The sequence below is a fragment of the Triturus cristatus genome, chromosome 2_2 (assembly GCF_964204655.1).
Source record: "Triturus cristatus chromosome 2_2, aTriCri1.1, whole genome shotgun sequence".
NCBI classification, from domain to species: Eukaryota; Metazoa; Chordata; class Amphibia; order Caudata; family Salamandridae; genus Triturus; species Triturus cristatus.
Genome location: NC_140582.1, coordinates 859,147,342 through 859,160,003, shown reverse-complemented (window position 1 = coordinate 859,160,003; position 12,662 = coordinate 859,147,342). Strand labels below are relative to the sequence as shown.

At 48.3% G+C, this 12,662-nt stretch overlaps 1 protein-coding gene across 1 annotated transcript in view; it reads right to left on the bottom strand.

The window, feature by feature from the left end:
- Window positions 1-12,662, bottom strand: part of RFC1 (replication factor C subunit 1) — a 765,282-nt gene that overhangs the window by 55,068 nt on the left and 697,552 nt on the right. Inside the window, exon 23 of the mRNA XM_085642249.1 lies at window positions 11,463-11,676. Within this exon, the coding sequence (XP_085498375.1) occupies window positions 11,463-11,676 (214 nt within the window). The remainder of the gene's footprint in view (window positions 1-11,462; window positions 11,677-12,662) is intronic.

Genomic DNA, 12,662 nt, shown 5'->3' with positions numbered 1-12,662 from the left:
GAGGAGGAGAGGAGAGACAGAAAAAAAAGAAGTGAAGCGAGTGAAAGCAGCAGCAGAGGAGGAATAGCCGTATGGCATTTATTCTTTGTCTCACACATACTCGCACTTATTTCTGGAAAATCCCTCGCACTCCATAGACACTCCACTCCTTCCCTCTGTGGCCGGCCTTTGGGGGGGGGGGGGCGATTCGGAGGTTGTGAGCTGAGCCGGGCTGAACCGAGAGCTGAGAAGTCCACGCCAGCACAACTCATTGATTGCAGGTGTGGGATTACGATGCTAAGACTAATCTTTTAACTCTGTGTTCTGTATCACATACCCTACCTGTTTATCCCCCCTAGTACCACCTAGTACTACTGGGCTCGGCATTGTCTCTGATCTCGACATTGAGCGTGTGCGGAGCACTCAAGTACTCAAACAGCTTGGTGTCTTGCCCTGATTTAGTTAATCTAGCTGCGGCACTCCAGCATCCTGACACGCAGGCACTTCTGAGACATTTCTTCTTTCTTTTTCACTCTCCTATTCATTTCGTCTGGTTGGCTCGCTAAAAAAAAACGGCGGCGAAGTTTTGGCATTTGTGTTTTCTATAGTGGCAAACAGATCCATGTCTGGTGTTCCCTACTGCTGGAAGTAGTGGTGGGAGCCTTGAGGGTGAAGTTCCCACTCGTGGACTTGTTGCTGCGTCCTGCTTAGCAGGTCTGCCACCGAATTATCCACTCCCGGGAGATACTCCGTCTAGAGGTGGATGTGATGGTGGATAGTCCAGTGCCAAATGTCCTATGCATTACCCTAAACAGCAGAACTTTGAACTGGTAACGATGTTCACTTACCACAAATCTGAGGTACCGCCGATGTGCAGGTGAATCGTAGTATGGAGATGGGGGAGGTTAGTTTCAGGCAGTATCCGTGGTGGCAGATGGATAGTACACACTGGTCTGATGTTATTTCCGGCCACTGGTGGTAAAACTACTGCAGCCTTTCCTCGACAGGTGTTGTGTGTTTGGGGGGCACGTCTGGGAGTCATTGCTTCCTTCCCGGGAGTCTCCCTACTTCTGCCTCTCTGGTTTCCCCCTTGAAGCCTCCTCTGTAGTAACTTTTACCTCCTTGCTGGTGATGTTTTCTGCTGCTTTTGTCTGGGTGTCAGAGGTGGTGGTCTGCCCTGATATCTACGAAAGGACTGCTGATGAGATGTAGTGGACTGCAGTGCCCCCAAGGATTTAGCATTCTCTCTATTTTTTTTTTTAACTGGGAATCTACCTTTGGCCTGAAGAGATGTTCCCCATCAAATAGGATGTTAAGCAGGTGTTGTTGCACTTCAGGTTTGAACCTTGAGGTGCATAGCCAGGCATGTCTACGCAGGGGGATTGAGGAGCTTATCGCTCTTGCTGCGGAGTCTGTGCTGTCTAGGGCGCAGCGTATAGTTGCATTTGAGATTTGCCTACTTTCAGTAACTAACAATTCTCTCTTTTTGTATTGCCCCTGTTATAGCATAACAGCAAACCCACTGAGTTGGCTATACGTCAATGATTTGCATGTCCCACTGCAACGAGTTTTCCTGCCACATCTATGCGTTTGCTTTATTTATCAGGAGGCAGTGTGTCTCCAGTACTCTGAGAGGCTGCCCTCTTCTTTGCAGTTGTTACAACCAGGAAGTCAGCTGTCGGATGATCCCTGAAATAAAGTGGGTCAGTTGGGGAAGATTTGTATTTCCGTTCAATGGTGGTGTTAGTACTCTGGATTTGACTGAGTTTTTTAATATCTCTGCTGAGACTTTCAACATTGAGCCTATCATAGGTAAATATTGAACAGAGCACTCTGTCTTGGAGAGCGTCTCAACTAAGAAACAGATTCTTCCTTTGTAGTATGCATCTGTAGTTTATGGTACTCAGCAGCATGCTGAATGACACTATGATAGGAGGCGGTGATACTTTAGCTGGGACTGGCACCTCAATGACTGGGTCTGGCAGCACTATGTCATATGCATCCCTAGTTTTGAGCTTTGGGAGGGGCTCCCTGTCAGTCTGCCATGAGTATATTGACTAAGTCTCCCTGTGTCTGCATCGTCTGAATGTGTGGATGATGGTAACATAGGTGGTGTAATATCAAGCAGCATAGGACTAGTGGCCTTATGCTCCATACTCTTCTTCTTCTTTGGAAGAGGCTGTTGTAGTCAATGCTCAGCCTTTTCTATTTGTGGGCCTTCTCAGGCAAATGTTCATCTTCCAGAGAACGTTTTTTACCCATTAGTTCTTGAAGGTTTTCAAAAACATATCCCTCCATATCCGTAGTGGTTGTGGTTTTACTTTTCTTTTCGTGTAGTGGGTAAGGGTCACATAATGCATACATTTCAATGCAAGTTTGTTTATCCTTTACGGTTTGCGATTACGAAACTCAGAGAGAAAACTTTCAGTATTAAAAGTGACTTAGATACAATAACTGACTGACTCAGAATATATGAAGTCAAAGACAAACCTCAACTTAATATGAACAATCTCCCCCTAATTACTTTATTCTTGACTAACCAACTGAAAGCAAGCTAATATCTCTTTATCTACATAGAAGTACTGGCTGTGTGATATACGCAGTCTGATAATGCTGTGTTGGAACAATAACTTGAATTATACTTCGAAAAGAAAAAACATATATTATTTAAACACTTGTGAGTAGTTTGATCAGTCTTCCATTTAAATTCACAAGTTAACCTCTTCATACCACCCTAATTCAATTAATAGCTGTATTGTGTTGAACTGTTTTGTGAGTTTCTTTGTTTCGTTTAGATTTTGTTCAATTACTGCAGTTAGAGTGTGATTGGAACACAAATATATGTAGTAAAATCTTTTGTGTACCATTTCAGACCTCCAGATAACCTTGACCATTTTTTGCAAGTTTAGATTATTGCTAAATTATTCTATGTTCTTTCCGTTTATTTTCATGACCACAAGGAACATTACAAGTCTATTTAAGTAACACGTTAATGGAAATGTGTGGACAATTCAGATGGACAGCAAATGCAATGGTTTTATACATTTGAAATTTCCAATAAAAAAATGTTTCAAATAAAAAATGCCAGCTTTAACTGAAACTAAAAACTTAATGGTGTAAATAGACCACGTTACTATCTACTTAACCATGCTTAACAACATGTTCGCGTTTCAGCACCAGTGGAATAAATACTCAACTCAATTCTTCCACGGTCATGGATATAGCACTTAACGACGAACGAGTTACTTACCTTTGGTAATGTTGTATCTGGTAGACACACAGTCTAGAAGCAGATTCCTTAACTTAGACTATTCCCCAGGTGTCAGACTGGATCCGGAAAAAACTTTTCCCCCCAGCAGCACCTCTGTATGCCGGGGAGAGGGGCAGGGGGGCACGGCATCGCCCGCCTCCGTCCTGACATTGTCCACGGAAGTGACGTCAATGGAGCCATATAACCCCCCCCCCCCCCCCCCCCCCTCCCGGCAAGCTGAAGTCAGTTTTCTTGCAGGAAACTTTTCCGCGCCACAACTCAGAGCCACTACAAAAACAGAGAGTATAGGTACAGTGTGCGAAAAAGAGAACACAATTCTGTAAAACAAGAAGAACAAGAGACCATAAAATGACGAGAACCAGCACTACGTGAAAAGGGTACTCAACACTTGAAGGAACCATGCTTAAAGAGCACTCAAGACTTGAAGGAAGGGAAGGGGACGGAGCAGCCCCCGTTTACCAGAAACAGCCCTGCCCAGACAAAGAGCCACGTCCCTCCGAAGAGGCAATGGCATCAGAAATGAAGGGCATGACAAATGAAGAACTGTGCGCAACCACAGAATGGATGCGCTAGAAAGACAGCCAGTAACCACATGGCAGAACTGCAAGTACAAGAAGAGCAGAACAACATGCATCATGGAGAGAGTACCAAAAGTGAGTAACAACAGAGCATGTGCACTACGCTCCCCACAATGACCTATGAAGAGGAATACAGACAAATAAAACCTCAACCCAAGTGTAGGAGCATAAACAAAAAAGGGCCCCAAGGCAATGGGGGGGAAAAAAGAGGTGGAGGGAGGGTGGAAGAAACCCCTGGCCGGAAGATCAGTAAAAGCACGTAACCTATCTATCCAAATAGAGAAAGGGTGGAAAGTCAATGCGCTAGAACAGAGCGACACACCCTGCCCCAGAGGCAGGCGAGCCAGAGCACCCCTCAAGAAGGCCAAGGCCACCTTTGAGGAGGCCAGTGGGAAGAACCCCACCTGAAAGGCTGTCTCAGAACGGGGAGGATGGGTGGGCGTTAAGGAATCTGCGGCTAGACTGTGTCTCTGCCAGATACAATGTTACCGAAGGTAAGTAACTCGTTTATCTGATAGAAACATCTAGCCGCAGATTCTTTAACTTAGAATAGATACCAAAGCCATACTCCATTGGAGGGGGGTCTGCGACTGAAAAACCCACCAAGTTCCAAGCAAAGGAATCTGTCAATAACATTGACCAAAACACAGTGGGGACAGCAAATGCCAGCACGGCCGACACCAGACTCATGAAGCTCCGCAGGGAAGCTATGAGAAGGAGAGGCAAAGGCACCACAATCCTGCAGAGGACAGATGAGAAGTCAGTCGTCCGGGCAGAATAAAAGAAACAAAAACACGGAACCAATAAGGCCAGTGTATGATGGAAGAACGTGTAAAAAAAACTTCTGCAAAAAGAAGTGCAAGGTAATACCAGATCCCACGGATTCACAATAAACACTGTCCCAAGGAGGGACAAGACAGTAGGTCAGCATCAGAGCAGACAAACGAAGCACACATGACAGAGAATGCCAAGAAAGGAAGGTGACATCACCATGCCTAGATATACAGAACCATGGCCACCAGAAGAAACATGCATGTGGATGACATGATACACACAAGGAGACAGTGGGTACCATGAACCCTACACCACGCCTACGTAAAAACCCCAGGACTGAGGTATCAGGAAGACAAGCCGTCCACCATACCCAAAGGCGCCAACGGCAAAGGAGAACTGGGAGAAAAAACCCGGTGAGTGATACAGAGGGAGAGGGGGAGAGAGAGGGAGTGGGAGAGGGAGAGAGAGACAGACAGAGAGAGAGAAAGAGAAAAGAGACGTGGGGTAAGGACCCCCAACACCAGTTACGTGAAGCTCAGTTAACGTGCATGCAGTAAGGAAGAACCCAGGAAACATGCCCCAGGGAAAAGAGACTCCACAGCAGGTGCCAACAGTACCAATGCGGAGTGAGTCGCAGCAATAGCAAGAGACCCAAAAACGACTGCATCCCGTCAACGAGGAAGGAACCCTGGCCTCCCGTGAGACAAACGCGGATACCGGCCACACACTTCACGAGTGAAAAATACACAGACAGAAGGTCGAGAGAAAGCAAGCCATAACACTGGCAGTGTTGACAGAGAACCACAACCAGCGAAAGATCTGGAGTGGAACATAGATCACTAGACCACAGCAAGTCATAAACAGCAGAAGCAGCCCAGTGGGTGAAGCTGCTAACCCACAGAGGGGCAAGCAACAAAGGGACCAGAGTCCCTGCCAGGGGAGAGCAGACAGAAAGAGAAAACTACGCAACGTACAACAGTGACGTAACTACCGGATATTCCACTGCCCGTAGACAAAAAGCTCCACTGGGCTCGAGCCATGAGAGAAGGCACAACCACATCCCCACACCCGGTATGGACCCAAACAGAACGTAGCCAAGACAGAGGTGCAAGGAACAACGTTGGCACCCTGTTACAGCGAACACAGCGGGCGTGTATACAGAACACAGAGAAACTGTACCGGAACGGAACAGAACGACCCGCTCCGAGGGGCACGGGCCGACAGGCAGAAAGAGCACAGCGAAGCCAAAAGAACATGCCAAGGAGAGCCAGGCACGGCAGAAGAGGGCTATGGTCCAACCCGTAGAGGACAACACAAACCCGTGAGGCATAGCAGCGGGGGCGTCCCACCAGTGGAAAGAGCCGGGCGAACCAGGTAACAAACAGCAGAGACCGAAAAGAAGCAGGCTGCAGAAGACCCCACAGAAGCATTCAAAACTTCCCATGACAGTAGCTATACAATAGCCAACAAGTACCCCACATAGGGTATGGTACATCCCTACAAGCAAGGGACACCTCTTGAGACAAGCTCTTAGGCAGAGGACTCAAAAAGTAATATACAAAAACAGCTGGCCAGCTGTAGCAAAAGAAGGGCAAGACGGTCAACAGCCGCACAGTCCATCTGGGTAATGACGACTTAAAGCCAAAGAACGGCACTAATCAAACAAAGCAGTGACAAGACTGCAAACAATGCAAAGTCCACACAAGGACTAGAAACCATGGAACTCATGGAAACTACAGCAGTAACAAGACTGCAACCAACCGCAAGTCCACACAAGGACTAGAGAACATAGAACTCATGAGACGTTGAAGCACCAAGTCTGCATGTCCGTCGAACAAGGAGGCCCTAAGTCGCAAATCCCTAAGACGCATGGCGACACAGAGCAACGGACTGGGCCACAGCACGACCCACCGAATCTGTGGTGTCCATGGCCGATCGGATGGAAAAATGCACCATTTCCTGGCCGTCACGAATCAACCGATCCAGGTCAGACCGAGGACCCCCCCCCCCCCGGAAGAGAGGGGAGGAGGCGCTCAACCGAGTCCCAAAGAGCAGCAGTGGCCCGTGCACATACGCAAGACGTGTTCAGGGATCGAAGGCCTGCACTGGTGGAAGCAAATACATTGCGGCCACATGACTCCAACCACCAAACATGTCTGGCAGTGTGGGGGGGGGGGGGGGGGGGAGGAGTTGGAGGGGCTGGGGGTGGGCAGAGGGGGTTTAGTTAATTTGTTATTTATTGAGGAGGCTTGCAGCGAGGCCTAGTAGGACACTGTTGACACGGATGCTCTGGATGGGATTATAGGCCGTGCCTGACCTGACACTGTTGCCGTAGGGGAGGGCTGGCAGAGCAGCAGGGGGGTTTTGGGATAGGGGGAGGGGTGCTCCTCCCGGGGGCCTTGATATCGCAGGTGCAGGACGGGATAGAAACATGGAGAGTTCTAGGAAAGACCCTGTCTTATGGTGGAGATGGTAGAGGGGTATCGATATACCGGAATGTGATCAGGGGGACTTGACAGGGGCCGTGGAGAGAGCGGTTTGTTCAGGTACGACCCATCCTGCAGTAATCGTTGTGATGTATATTGTCTTGTCGTAATAAACTTGCAATAAAGATTGTTTAAAAAAAAAAATGACTCCAACCACCAAGACTCCCAAGTGGGAGGGAGAAACGGAGGAGGGACAGAAGGCAACGAGACCAAAGTTGCCTGAATCACCAGCCCCTAAGCCGTAGGATGGAGGGACAAACAGACAGGATCATCTGGAGCATGGAGATGTCGATGCGCAATGGTAGGATCCACCGGGTCCCCCGAAGAGTGCCTCGGCCAAGCCCCCAGAAGAGTGTTGTATAACGACTCACCAAAAGGCAACAAGGGATCTATGTCCACGCTGCCTTGGTGGAAGAACTCCAGCAAGGGATCAGAGGGCAAAGAGACGGAGGGGGGTGCAGTTGCAAGATGTCTGTAGCCCTGCGAACAGCTCCCGCAAACTACGCATTAACCCCCGTGGCCATTTGAGGTGGCGACCACGGGTCATCGAGAAAAAGAGGGTGTGGAGTTCCTCAGGGATAAAGTGGGTGAACGTAAGGAGGCCAGGATGGAGTGACACAGATCTTGTGTATCCAACCGGAGAGAGAAAGTAAGGGGGGAATTCCCTTTTCGGATCTAGGGCTCTCACACACCTAGCAAGCTAGGTGTCATGCTTCATCATATGAGCCTGTCCCTCGTCAGGTCGGCGGTGCAATACTCGACGGGCACCCAGTACTGGGCTCTTTGGCGGGGATCTTCTGTTCCTGCTGTAAGGTGCAGAGGGGGTAAGAGGCCTAGTCAGTGTAGATGTGGGGTGAGTGGATTAAAACAGGTCAGTTAGTCCTAATAGTGTTTTATTCATGAAGGTAAAATGCCGGATTAAAACTGGGGGCGTGGCAGTGAACTAGATATAAGGTTTCTAGCTGTGTATGCTCACTCGCTACATGTTTCGTGCTCTCAACGTCAGGGAGATGAAAGCACTTCGTCAGGACCATAATGACTATCTGCACAACATGATAATTGAGAATCTACATACCACGTGTTCAGGTAGGTACCCGAAAAGGATAGCAATTGAAGCCTGCAACGGAAGTCCGGCGATCTAAAGGACATCAATAGTATGTCCCGTGTGTCGAGGACGCTTGCAGTCTGACCTACCCTGGCACCGGAGACCGAATTTGCCAGAATCACCAGCCCCTGAACCCTAGGATGGAGGGACAAACAGACAGGATCATCTGGAGCAGGGAGATGTCGATGCGCAATGGCAGGATCCACCGGGTTCCCCGAAGGGGCCTCGCCCAAGCCCCCAGAAGAGTGTTGTATAACGACTCACCAAAAGGCAACAAGGGCTCTATGTCCACACTGCCCTGGTGGAGGAACTCCAGCAAGGGGGCAGAGATGGAGGGGGGTGCAGTTGTAAGATGTCTGTAGCCCTGCGAACCACTCCCGCAAACTACACACTAGCCATCGTGGCCATTTGAGGTGGCGACCACAGGGGATGGGCATGAGGCTAATCCTGCCACCAAAACGCGGTGGCTGTACAGCCCTAGGGCATCCAAGGCCCTGCCAGTACAGGGGGGCCTGGTGCGGGGGACAGCGAAACAATCCAGGGGGTGGCAAACCCACAGGAGCCTCCTCGGCATCGTCCTTCCCACCCGCCACCATCCAAGGAATGGCTAGGGAGGGCACCAGCATCGAACGGCTAGGGAGGGCACCAGGGTCAAACGGCCTCGAGACGGCGTCAGCTCTACTTCGAGAGCCCCCGAAGAAGCTTCGTCCGCCCGGCGGCGGACCGGCATCGCACAGCGTCGAGACGGCATCAACTCAGCGTCGAGAGCCCCCGAGGGAGCCTCGGCCGCCCGACGCCGGATCAGCATCAACACGACCTCCACCGAGGTGAAAACCTGCGGCAAGGAACGGATTTGACTGTGGGGCAAGAGCTGTGCAGTAGCCGCAACCGGCGTTGACGCAGGGAGCCACACAGGGCTGTGCGAAGATGACCTGGAAGGTTTGGAAATGCGAGGTGGAAGCCCTGACGACGCAGCGACTCCGGAACCGGAGTCAGGGTGCTCGACCTGTGCAGAGGACGAACCCGCTGGCGAAGCCCCGATCTGAGCCCTTACCCCCTCTATGGGGCCTGAAGGCGCACCAGGGAGAGGGGGTGACCCAAAGATGGATAGCAAGTCCTGAGAATAGGCCTTCATCTGAGCCCTAGTCGCCCCAGCGCCAGGAAACGGCGGATAGGCTGGGGTTGAATCCTCAGGATCCGTGTCCGGTAGAGACAGGGAGCAACGGGCCCCGCCATTGCGTGAGGTCGACGACCTCCGCAGCTTCTTTTTCTTATGCTTACCTGCGGCAGGAGAACGACGTCCCCGGGAACAACTTCACAACCTGTCCCGAACCGATCCCCCAGCACGAGAAGGAGACCGGCGGCGTGGGGGCTTCGAACGGGACATCCGGGCGGTCAGCAACTTCATGCGATGTTCCCGCAAGGACTTCGGCGTCAGCCGGTGCCAGGCGTCACACTGCTCAGAGTTGTGGTGCTCACCCAAGCACCACATACAGACCACGTGTGGATCCGTCGCCGACATCTGCAGCGAACAGGAGTCACTCATTTTGAAGCCCGAAGGCATCACACACTGTTCCCAGATGCCAAAAGGCATCGAGAAGGCCTGAAAATCAAAAGCAGGCCAGAGGTAACAGCTTCTCCAGATCCACGTTGGGACGTGGAAAAGAAGAAAACTGATGTCAGCACGCCGGGGGAGGGGGTCCTATATGCCTCCATTGACGTCACTTCCGTGGACGACATCAGGACGATGCCGGGGGATGCCGCCCCCCGGCATGAAGAGGTACTGCTGGGGGAAAAAGTTTTTTCCGGATCCAGTCTGACACCTGGGGAATATTCTAGGCTAAGGAATCTGTAGCTAGATGTCTCGATCAGATGGTCAAGCAGCAAGATGGAGACTGTGAGGAAATGGAGGTATTTGTCTTCTGTCCCTCGGTATGTCCTGATGCACAGAACCCTACATCTACAGAAGGGAAGAAGAAGCATGTTGTCAAGTAGACATGAGCAGCCTGTTGATAGTATGAGCAGTGGCTATGGTGTGATGTGTCTGATTGAAGCCTTTCAGACAGTACATGACTGCAATTGTCCTCTTATAGTCAAAGTGAAAAGCTGATTGCCATTTTGAAACTGACAAAGTGAAGTTGTTACCTGCTTCATTACAAAGCAGTTGAAGTTCGATGGATGCAATATAATAGAAGAAGGTCTAGATGCATAGATTTGAACGGAACAGACAACACTTTAGCATCTGTGAAGGCAGAATAAGCAGCGTCTGCATTTCAAACATGCATCTTAGCATGTAACACTTCAGACCTGAACAGCTGAATTGCTTTGGTTCTGAAGAAGGTAGCTTACGATGCACATTGGAAAGTAAGCAGATGAGGTTTCGTGCCAAAGCACAGTTGTGTGGACTGACGCAACATGTTAAATTTGATAAAGGAGGGAGGCAGAACTGCACCCAGGAAAAATACACGGCTCAGCAAATGAGTGGATCTTTCCCTTTGACTGAAGCATCAAGAGGGTTTTTCTTTTGAACCTAACCTAGTTGCCTCTGTTATACTTTTTAGACTTCTTATAAGAATCTCTTAAAACCAGGAACATCACTGCCAGAAGAAAGCAAATAACAGGCCCTCTTTTTTTTTTTTTATAAACAAAGACAAAGTGTAACCAACCCTGTTGAGTTTTTTGCATTTTGAGAATGAGATGGCTGAATTGCAAGTGAGGTACTTTCTTTTTACCATCAAGCTGTTCGGACATGTTAGTTACAATCCATGTAACTCATGCCTTCATGCCTCTTTAATAGGCATTACAAGAGATCTGCAATGGGATTTTACAGAGACATAATACATGAGCAAACACACCTGAAACTTCTTAAAATTCAAAGATTTTAAAGAAACTCTACCCCGTGAAAAGAAAATATGTATGAAAAAGAAATTGTAAGGAATCCTTATTCAAGCCACCATTGTTAAAAAACGAGGAGGCCAAGAGAGCCAGAAATGCCCACTGCACGCCTCATTTTGAGGTTTCAACCAGAATACACTCTTAAATACGCAAACCTGGTATTCCGGTTTTGAAATATCAAAAGTTATAGAGCGACACCACCATGTAGCGCTGGAGCAACACCTAGCAGTGTGTTAGTTAGAACATTCTGAAATCATTTGTAGCGAAAATGTGAAGTTGGGCTCTGTTTCTATAAATCGTACAGTTTTAACCTAAATGGGCACATCTCAACAGGTTTATATCTCAGATAACTGATAGCTAAAAGAATTTCTCACCTTGGGATCAAGTTTGGAAAAGGGGCTTGGTTTGCCTCCCCAGCTGCTGATCTCCATGATATTTTCAACGTCCTCTTTCATCAAGTAGTACGTGTCCATGAAATCCACAACCTCCTGTACTCCTTCTGCTCCATGGGAAGCCAAGGGTCTAACCAACGCATCTCGCATATACGGCAAGTAGTCCATATTCATCCCACCTTTGCATGTATGAGTTCTTTAACAAAAAAGATTGTGCACAGAGTAAAGTGGGAATTCTTTTTCAGATTGACAGTTGTGCTCACATCAAGATCATATCTTGAGATCTCCTCCACCCAAGCACACAGAACACACAAATAAAATTATTAAGTGACATATTCTCAAAATAATACAAAAGATTGTGACAGCTCTGTAAAGATTATCATCATTATAAATATTCATTTTTGCTGCGTATGTCCTCCTTCTGACGAGACACTGAAGCAACATGCAGAAATTCCAACACAAATGCTGGAGGTAAAATGAAAGTTAGTTTAATTGTGACTATTACTCTTAGTCTAACCCCTATTCCCAATACGTTTGAGCATTGCCATCTACTGGCTGGACCAGCAGCAGCTGCTAAAAGCTATTTAACCAAAGCCCTTTGTGTGCTAGTAATATGCCGCCTTCCCCAATTCTCCCACGAGGACACCCACCCTCACAAGTTACAAGAGCTTTTAGTATGATGATTTGACAGATTGCACAGGGGGGATGGATATTGGCAATCTATGTCCTAGTCTACATCTTGGTGCGTTCTTATTACCGATCTTTGGACATATTCCATAGCAAGGTAACAGACAGTGCTCAGAATGGAAACAGGGACAGCCAACTAGTTAGATGAACACATCTGGTAAGACTGGCCAAATTGTGCTTTGCCTCGCGAACACAATACATGTAAAATACATGTGACCAGCAAAATACATGTAAGTAGCTTGTATATTTCTCTAAGGGATGCATACAATACAGAGGCAATACAAACAAACATGCCCAATCAGACATTGACAAAAAAGTCAACATAAAGTGCACAGACGACATACATTCTAAATTTGAAGAAGTTCATTACAAGTTGTGTAACTGGTGCCTTCATGCCTCTTTAATAGACATTACAAGGCACCTGCTTTAGGATTTTTCACAGATGAGCTTTATGGCCAAACATCCTAGAACTACTTAAAATTTAAAGATATTGAT